The sequence below is a fragment of the Ciona robusta genome, chromosome 8 (genome assembly GCF_009617815.1).
Source record: "Ciona robusta chromosome 8, ASM961781v2".
NCBI lineage: Eukaryota > Metazoa > Chordata > Ascidiacea > Phlebobranchia > Cionidae > Ciona > Ciona robusta.
In genome coordinates, this window is record NC_143242.1 from 2,467,361 (window position 1) to 2,476,691 (window position 9,331).

Consider the following 9,331-nt stretch of genomic DNA (forward strand, 5'->3'; position numbering starts at 1 on the left):
ATCTTTTACAGTGATTGGTCGGGTTGGAACGAGGAATCACAACATGCGGTCTGCTTCTTCTGCGATGCTGCGTTCGACCAATCAGATAAGGTCTACGATCACATGACGGTGGGTCCTTTGTTCCACCTTTTTCATATTTTTTAATATTGCCACTGAACAGCAGTGCTTTTGTTGCTACCGAGATGCCACGCCTTGCTTAGGAAGTTTGCGGTTTCAGAGGAAATGTTAACATTAGATGCGAAAACCACAACCGATATTTACAAAGTTTGCGATTCCCTCAAAAGGGCAAGCTCTAATCTAACCTTTCATTTTATCTATATTATTGTTACCCCTTATCAGAGTTACATACAAAGCATCATTTATAAAATATCTCGAAATCTAAACCATAAATTATAACATTTTCTGTAAAACAATTTATTCACTGATATTTTATATGGGTTGGGTCTTAAGGCGGGGCATGCCACGAGACCCGGGATTTAGGCCACAACTTATTACATTTAACATGTTTGTGCTCGTCTCCAAACGTATCGTACAAGCACTCCTGTGCAGCTTCCATAATCTATATTACATAATTGCGCACAAGGTAACATACGTGGTAACTCGTAAGTGGCACAAGGTGTGTAAAACAAAACACTCGTGTAATAACGACCATCGTCACCCGCTACCCGAGCATAAATAGGTTTCATTCATTCATCCGCGTCATAGGAAGCTCACGACTTCGACTTCCGGACGATGCGCCAAGAGATGCAGATGAGTTTCTATCAACAAGTAAAGATGATCAATTTTATCCGGAGGCAAGTACATCTCCAGAAGAAAGAAAGAGATTGGAGCTCAGATGACATCACTGCCTTCGTTGTCGAAAACCTCCGCAGCTCCACCAAGTGGAACCACCCGCAGTAAATAATTTCAACTTTGGCGGTTTGCTTACACAGTATAATATGCCCTTTAAACTTAGACGTCCTGCATTGCGGGTAATTTTAACAATTATTTAAATCTACGAAGGTATACGTTAATGTTTTCTCTTATATTTGGACCTTTGTTTATTGTAAATGTTCCAACACTTGTATGTACAAGCTGTTTTTGACGTTCATATTAAAATAGGCAAGGACGTGCCTACATAAACGTTAACAGAACTGTAGGTGTATTTTAAAACTAATGTGTGGTAATATAATATGTTTGCTGAATGACCTGCTTCTTAATCGTGAAGTGAACATGCGGATTCGGATATTATGTGATATCCCTTCTCAATTGTGTGGAATTCCTTACTTTATATACAATATAGTAGGGTGGGGAAGATGGGACACCATTTTATTATATTTGTCCCATCTTCCCCCACCTTACTATATAACCTGACAAAACTGTAACTCCGAGTCAAAAATACCACCATATTCAAAAATTTAAAATGTGTGCAGATATTACTTTCCTACCTACGAAAACGACTCCCTGCTTTGCCAATTGGAGGACAAAGATGGTTTATTTGAGCCAGAAGACACATTCGTGATCAGTGAGGACGGAATCGACTGCCGATCAATTGTAAATAACAGCATTTTAACTGATTTGGTGGTAGGTGGCTACTTTGATGTGTAAGAATATGAAGCCCAGCTGACAGAAACAAAAACTGCGTCTCTCTATACGCAATTATGTTCGTTTTAAACTTTGTTTTGCCATGAGCTGAAATCCTGTTTACCTTTAAAAACAGCAACTTTTTTCCGGCAACTGCCTTACGTTTTTATGTCGCCCGTTGCGAACTCCTACTTTACCAGTATTAACCTGCTTTAACTTGCTTTTTCACCCGGGTGGTTTCTGCCGTTGCTAACATTTTCTTAATCGTGGTGGTTAGGTACAGCAATGCTGTAAGTCGGTTGTGCTTTAATTCTTTCAATGTGTTTAACGGTTCCACTCTGTTTTACATGACTCGCAAACTTGATTAAAACTTCGCATTTCAATGTACCGAAAAAAGATGGACAGTTCCACATATTTACTTTATTTATTGAAACACGTGCACCAAAGATCTGGAATATATTTCCGAATGAACTAAAATCGGCTTATTTGAACACGCTTACAAGTTACCCGATGTATACCTGATTGAAACCGTGATATGTCATACCGTGAGAAAAGTAATTGTGCCACCGCCAGTGCAAAGCAGTATAGTCCCAAGTCATGCTGCATCGAAGCCACGCTACTGGGTAGATTCTAGCTCCCCGCGTGTCGTGACACCAGTGTTGTTTTATATTATATATATCGTAATTTTGTTTATCCAGCCGCCCACTCAAAACAGAAGTAAGCTAAATTTATACAGCGTAGGAAAGTACGGCAACGTGACGCTCGAAAAGCTTGCAATCGCACCTTCCACACCTTAATGTTTTGTCAGTTTTTTCAAGCACGATGATTGCTTACAGCAGGGACGTTGTTTAGAGTTCGTGTATGGTACCTTGTTTTCCTATCCACATGCGCAGCAACCGTATTCTCACGAACTTGACGCCTGGAGCAAAGTCCGCCTCACAATTAACTAAGATGTGAACAGTTTGATCAGTATCTGCATAGCTGTATTTCATCAGTGTTCAATGTATATATACGTAGTTATAAACAGGTTTTTACATTTTAAGGTTTAGCAATGGTGGGAATGTATGAAAGCCATATAAACAATACGCTTGATCTGGGTATAGTAATAACAACCAGATGCGCTTATAAGTTGCTCAAACGTCAGCAAAGTCGGTCACACCTAGTATAGAACCGGTTATTAGGAAAACATTTCCCAAAAATATAACGGGCACGCCCGAAGAAAACGTAAACATGCATTTTATTTTCGTTGCAAATGTTTAAACGTGATGTAAGGATAAAATTTTATCGGTTTTTGGACGGTTTATAAACGAGGTGCGGGAGCATAGTTTTTCACAACGAGTAAATGCAAGTCTTTTTAACGCAATATTTTCAACCGTGAAATGATAGTTTTTTTTAAGAGTTTTGTTGGGTTTTGTTAAGATTAATTATTTAATGGCGCCTTATCGATCTTGAAATGTGGCCAACAGTAACACTTTAAAGCTGATTAGGAAATGTAATAAGTACTATGTAGTGTAAACTCTAAGACTTTGACATTAACATTCTACTAGTGTCTGAATTAAGGCGTGTGCATGTTCCGCCATAGCATTTTAACATTGTGTCTTTAAGTTTTTACACACCAAGTTTGATCCGCAGCACGCCTTTCTTAAATTAGATGTCTTAGCCGTGATTCGAGGTCACGTTTAGCAGCAATGTTCGATTATAAACATTATGTGATAGCCGAAAGCGATTCTTGAGAATATTAGTTCATGAGCTGATCTAACATTCCAATTATTTCTAACAGTTTGGCTCGCGAGGTTAGACTTGTATAGATTAGATGGCAAATGTTAACGAAATTAAGGTTCTTAACAATGAGAGTTTTCGTGCCGAAGACATCTTTACAACATGGATGCCAGGATCAACCACCGGAAACTCAACAGAAATGCCGAGTAACGGTGACGACCGTATTCCTGCAAAATGGATAGCATTTTCTACATTGTCAATCTTTGTTCTTATGGTTTCAATATACTTCGTTGTGAGTTTGTGCACGTATCTATGCGTGTTGGAAAGGCGAAGATCAGTAAGCCGGAAGAGCTCGTCAGGAAATGGCTCCTCAACCCGCCATCCAAGGTTAACTAGGTACAGCAATGCTTTACGCCGGTTATGCGTAGGTGTTGCTATCATAGTGCTTTGTACTGCCGCCTGCGGCTTAGCTGGACTTCTGGTCTACAGTCTCAACTTCGACTTACAATACTGCGAAAACTTCGCCAAAGCTCATCACGCCCTTAGATCAACTACGGAGATTTTATTGAACTCAATTCTTTGGTTGAGACAGAAGATTTTTTACCTTCACCCTGCTATGCGTCATCTTACGTCACCATTCACGACTCTAATAAGCTGGGCGTTCTACATCATCATGATCATTTCAACAGCGCTTTCGTTCGTGACGTTTTTAGTCGGTTACAAAGCAACGGACGGAGTTGACATGACGTGTATGGTGGAAAAGAACGAACTGATCAAATTAATTCCAAACCATGTCGTCCTTGCAGTGACCATAACTCTCCTGGTGACTTACCGTGTCTTATTCCTTGGCTTGCTCATCTACCCGCTTATTAAGCACAGTCGGCAAGTTAGGTCGTCCAGCCTCGGAAAGAAACACGCTGTAGATCTAATGAGCCTTATAAAACGAGTGCTGGTAGCAGACTGCTTATGCATCAGTATCTTCATAACGGTATCAGTGCTCACGAGCGCGCTGTACAAGGAATCAGTTTTCCTTCTCATCGTGATTTGGGAGGGTGAACTTGTACTTGGATTCATATTCGTGATGTTGTCTTTCGTTGATTGGCGCCGTAGACTCTTCCCTTTCTGTAATATGAAACAGAAGCGACAATCTTCTTCGCAAAGATCAACCCGTACTACAATATGGAGTACGAGCAGTTAAATGTAAAGCTGTAACAACTCGCAATGTTTGCTTAATAGTAATACTGTGTTTCAAAAAGTGATATTTACTTGTATTTCTTGCGCCACATTGACCTATATAAGCTACATTTCTAAACTTTATCACTAATATTTAATTTGTTGGAACTATATGTAGATACTTTTGTTAAAAAGTGGTTATATTTCTTTTTTTTTCGCCTATACATTCTTATACTTACATTATATCACTGGGTAAATCCTATTCCATAACAGAATTCTGTAAACGATGGTTTCACAAGTTTTTTTTTCCAGTTTTTATTTGAACTTTTCTTTTTTTGCAACAAAGGTGAATATTCTATATATTTTTAGACACTTTATTGCGGTGTTGCCTTTCGTTCCAGGGGATGTGTTAAATCTCACACATAAAAAATACAATAAACGAAAATGTAAAAGAAAGTGCTTACTGTATAGTAGGGTGAGGGAAAAATGGGACACCCTAATTCTTATTTTGCTTATTAGTACCATTTGATTGTAAACAAATTAACCCTCAAAGAATTATAAAACTGTATTTTCGCGACTCCCATACACCTTTGTTAGTTGTTGAAAACAAGATCAGGGTGTTTGGATATTATATGTTAACGGTGTCCCATATTACCCCTTAGTACTATATGCCACACATGTAAGAAGTCTAATAAAATAAACACGAACGCTAACACAGTATAACCATTGTTCTTGGTGTATATTTTTCTATGCTGGCGAAGTTGTGGCTGTTGTTTATTTACGCAACCATATCACACAACTCAACTCGAAATGTGTCATTAAACGAACATATATTTTATTACATACCGGCGCAAAAAAATCACGAATTGGTCACATCCTGATATTAGTCACTAAACGTAAGTTTAAAAACACACACACAAATGGCTGCAATTTATAACGTACCACAGTAGTCATGCCTTGTGCTCTTGTTGTTCATCTTTTAAGTTATACAAATCACAGTAAGGAATACTTAAAGCCGCCACACCCATTTAACTTTCGACAACATTAAAAACCTTAACGCCGCTCAGCCGTTGGACGAGCTGCTTTCTGTTGCCAGCGTTTGATTTAAAGATCTTATTGGCCTGTCGTTCATTTGAAACTTTCGCCTCACGGTTCCAGTGACAGTTCTTGAACGTACAAGAAACGGTAAGAGTCTTGCTTTCCAATCTCGAAAGGAAAACACGATACAGATAATGGATATTGTGTGGTCCAGGTTGTAAATTACCTGTCGCAATGGACTGTAGGTATCAGTTAAGAATAGCGCACCAGAGAGGGTGCAGAACAAATCGACGACAGTCGCTACTGTAGAAGTAGCAATAACTCTTTTCATTAGCTTAATGTGTTTTTGTTTAATGCTGGCTGTGGGTGACTGGTGTATGCACATTGGGTAGACCAGCAGAAAAAGGAGTATAACTTGAAAAGCAACGAGAAATGCCATGTACGTTAGGCCTGCAGCCATTCCCATAGCTTCGTTTGCCCAGTACAGTTTGCATCCAACCGCTGTACCTTCAAAGAATCGACTGCTCAAGTGTATTGTGAGAACTGTGCCGCCACACGTCATAATAAGCCCAAGCACGCACATGCTTAAAAATCGTATGAACTTGTTTGCCAATGCCGATATTGCGGATATTCTGTAAAGTGCTCGCTGTCTAAGCCATAAAATCAGGTACACGGAGACTAGAATAATCCCCGACAAGATGGTCGCCGTTTTTCGAAGTCCCGTACAAGTGGCCGTTGATAGGTCCCAGTGCGCTAGCTCGGGATATGTCGTCAATACCCGTACCAGTGTAAAGACACAACCCGCGAAACCAAAACGCCTCATAAGGTCTGCGACTCGGTCGCGTATAAGAAGCGACCTTTGACAGTTAAATGTAGAGTTTTGCATCTTTACTCTGTACTCGTAAACCGACAAAACTGCGATGAAGTACATCATAATCAGAAGCATTGCTGTATTAAAAACAATGCAAACAATTCTTTGTCCGGTGTATAACTCCATAATGAAGCTCTCATTCAACATTGTCAAATTGTCCATCTTCGTTTTAAATCCCAACATATTCTATAGCAGAACTTTATATGGCTTAACTCTGCCTAAAAGTATGCTGTAAATGAAAATCCCACTGTCCCATAAACATTATTAAGTCTACTGTTATTTTGTTTTTCGAGACATGACTGACTCTATCAACCTTTTAGGTGCTATTTTAGTCAACAAAAATACCCAGAAAAGTGTAGCCGTTTATGTTATATCGGCTATAGTTAGCTGATACACCGCATGTGTGTCTCGTATTTTTTCGTGCATAGTCTCATGTCCGATATTAAAAGAACAAATGGACAACGGAAATTCAGTGTGCTCATACCCGCTTGCTAAACACGGTTTAGTTTTTACTAAATGTTGTATGATGAGCTGAGTGTTCGGTTCACAGTGACTAATTCACACGTAAAAATGTAAACAATATTGCGTCATAATCATAAAGGACAGGGTGCAGAGGCAATACTGTTGCAATCCCAGTTACATTAACTAAACTTTGACCAGCGTTTTCCTATTTTATTATTCAAGCTCTTGTAAAGCTGTACAATGCCAATATTTTCGTACAGTACTGTTGGAAAAGATATGACACCTTTAGCACATAATATCCAAACATCCTGATCAAGTTTTAAACAATTAACAACGGTCTATGGGAGTCGTAAGTATACAGTTTTAAAATTCTTTGAATGTTTTTGTTTACTACCAAATGTGACGGAAATATAGAACTAAAGGTGCACCATCTTTCCAACCCTTAGCACGCTTGTAACATAGCGGTTACGGATTTAAGGATCGTCGCAGTAACAATTGTGGGCGTATGTATTTGGGGGCAGCCTCTTATTAAGATTAATTATTAAGAACAATGTTAACCAATGGGTTGTCCAAACTGCCAGCCTTGAACAAAAATAAATAAATAATGAACACCCTCAAATTTAAATAAATAGTAACTCGTAAGCGGACGCGAGATCTATAAACAGAACAGCAGTCTTATACTAAAATCTGGACTCTTTATGTTATAAGGACTATCTTTGCTCTTTCAAGCGTGGACAAATAAGTTACAATATCATTCACAACCGTAATATACTAACCTTGACCTAAATTAATGTTCACGGAAAATTATTTGTTAATCGGTTTACCAACCTAACAAAACTCAAGATATAAAACCTTAAACTATCAACTCAATTACCTTATGTCATTTCTCTTTTATAACCCGTTATATTTAAAGTCTGGTGATTCACTTGTTCTATATACCACCTATGCAATCATGGCACGACATCTGACTGCGCAGTCATTATATACTGATGTAACTTTAATTTATTTGACTCATATATAAACAGAAACACCAACGAAAAAGTAACTAATGAACGGTAATTAGGTGGAGCTTCATAGAGCGTTGACTCCTAGATCAGTAAAGAAAAAAATTAACTGAAATCTAATCGTGTAGCTGTAGCCTATGTGTCAAAATGTCAAGTCGTGATAATGCGCATCTGTTACCTAACAAAAGCAAAAAAGAAAAAACGCAATCGTTGCTCAAATATTTTTCTTTATGTGTCCTTCCTGTTGAGGTTATTTACGGTTTAGGAAGCGCTGACATAAAAGGTTCATGTCGAAACGTTGTGTATTTACAGACTGTGTATCTGTATATAGTTCATCAAATAGTGCTAGGATATTGTTGCAATGTTCGTGTTCTCTGAAGTGTGGTCGCTTGCCCCTTCCAGCCTCCGGATTGTTCCAACTACCTTATCAGGTGTCACAAGGAAAGGGAACAAACGGTCCCTCCAGTCGTTAAAAGATACAATAACGCAAGTCAATGAAATCAGCATGTCAAAGTCGTAAACCAAATGTCTTAAAACACCGTATTTTTTCTTTAATAAAAATACGGATATTCCTCCGCAGATTATGTCAGTGGCAATTGCCATAACTGCGGCAATGGTCACGCGTTTAATGAGGACCATTTCTTTGCTTGGTCCTGTTTTTGTGGAAGCCATTCCGGTTTGTCTGATTGCTTTCAAGTGTTGCAGGATTGGGTTAATCAGCAATCCTAGGAGTATGATTTGAAACAAAAGTGTGGAAATAAACAGAACAAGGCCGGGTATGAGCGTCCAAATACTGCTCCACTCAACTACACAGCCCCTTAAAGAACTCATGTAGGCTCTCGTAGACAAGTAGAGGCCTATGGTACAAATATTAGTAACTGCCATAATTATAACGACGAAGAAACTCATGCTGCGCACGAAAGGGTTGCTAAGTTGTGCCAGAGCCGCCATTTTATAAAAACCGCGCTGACGTACCCATAGTACAAGGTAAATACAAGTGACTACCAACGAATGCACTACGGATTTGAATTTTCTTATATGTCGACAAACATCGTGAGAAGTTTCACCGTACCTTATCTCAACAAACTCTGTGGTAATTCGAATTATAAGCAACAAAGAGGCTGCTAGGCATAACCTTCTCATCCAATCTGCCGCACTGTCTTTTGTAACTTGCTGGCTCCTTCTCCTGCTGCGTTGTATCGTACCAATAGAGGCATTTTTCTTATACACGTATACTTCAAACACGCAAAGCATAGAAGAAACGTAGACACTCCAAATCATCGCGAAACTTCCGATCACAATAGCCGCAACTCGCTGTCCTTCATATGTCACCAAAACAGTTTGATTTCCTGGAATTGTCGCGTTTTCCATTGTAGCTTCTAAAAAAAATGCAAAAATCTACTATATCCCAAAACTGTGAAGCCTTTGAAAATGCGTGCTATTATTACTTTCGTGACTTGATGCACGCAAAACTATGAACGATAGGCAAAACGCCGTCTAA

At 38.9% G+C, this 9,331-nt stretch overlaps 4 protein-coding genes across 4 annotated transcripts in view; 2 read left to right on the plus strand and 2 right to left on the minus strand.

The window, feature by feature from the left end:
* Positions 1 to 1,959, plus strand: part of LOC149732224 (zinc finger protein 277-like) — a 28,492-nt gene extending 26,533 nt beyond the window's left edge. The window contains exons 10-12 of the mRNA XM_089883611.1: positions 12 to 108; positions 706 to 896; positions 1,413 to 1,959. Of these exons, the coding sequence (XP_089739737.1) occupies positions 12 to 108; positions 706 to 896; positions 1,413 to 1,587 (463 nt within the window). The 3' untranslated portion in view covers positions 1,588 to 1,959. The remainder of the gene's footprint in view (positions 1 to 11; positions 109 to 705; positions 897 to 1,412) is intronic.
* Positions 1,960 to 2,109: 150 nt separating this feature from the next.
* On the plus strand, positions 2,110 to 4,480 carry LOC149732227 (uncharacterized). The gene has a single exon (XM_089883631.1). It carries the CDS (start codon positions 3,377 to 3,379, stop codon positions 4,478 to 4,480), a length of 1,104 nt encoding a protein of 367 aa, XP_089739757.1. The 5' UTR covers positions 2,110 to 3,376.
* Positions 4,481 to 5,268: 788 nt separating this feature from the next.
* Positions 5,269 to 6,547, minus strand: LOC149732228 (uncharacterized). Its single transcript, XM_089883636.1, has one exon. It carries the CDS (start codon positions 6,545 to 6,547, stop codon positions 5,519 to 5,521), a length of 1,029 nt encoding a protein of 342 aa, XP_089739762.1. The 3' UTR covers positions 5,269 to 5,518.
* A 513-nt stretch (positions 6,548 to 7,060) lies between these two features.
* Positions 7,061 to 9,201, minus strand: LOC149732229 (uncharacterized). The gene has a single exon (XM_089883637.1). The coding sequence runs from the start codon at positions 9,199 to 9,201 to the stop codon at positions 8,176 to 8,178; it is 1,026 nt and encodes a 341-aa protein (XP_089739763.1). The 3' UTR covers positions 7,061 to 8,175.
* Between the last annotated feature and the right edge of the window lie 130 nt (positions 9,202 to 9,331).

What these genes read in the sequence shown, in the direction of transcription:
- LOC149732229 (XM_089883637.1), bottom strand. Translation starts at nt 9,201, where the DNA reads ATGGAAAACGCGACAATTCCAGGAAATCAAACTGTTTTGGTGACATAT.
- LOC149732227 (XM_089883631.1), top strand. Translation starts at nt 3,377, where the DNA reads ATGGCAAATGTTAACGAAATTAAGGTTCTTAACAATGAGAGTTTTCGT.
- LOC149732228 (XM_089883636.1), bottom strand. Translation starts at nt 6,547, where the DNA reads ATGTTGGGATTTAAAACGAAGATGGACAATTTGACAATGTTGAATGAG.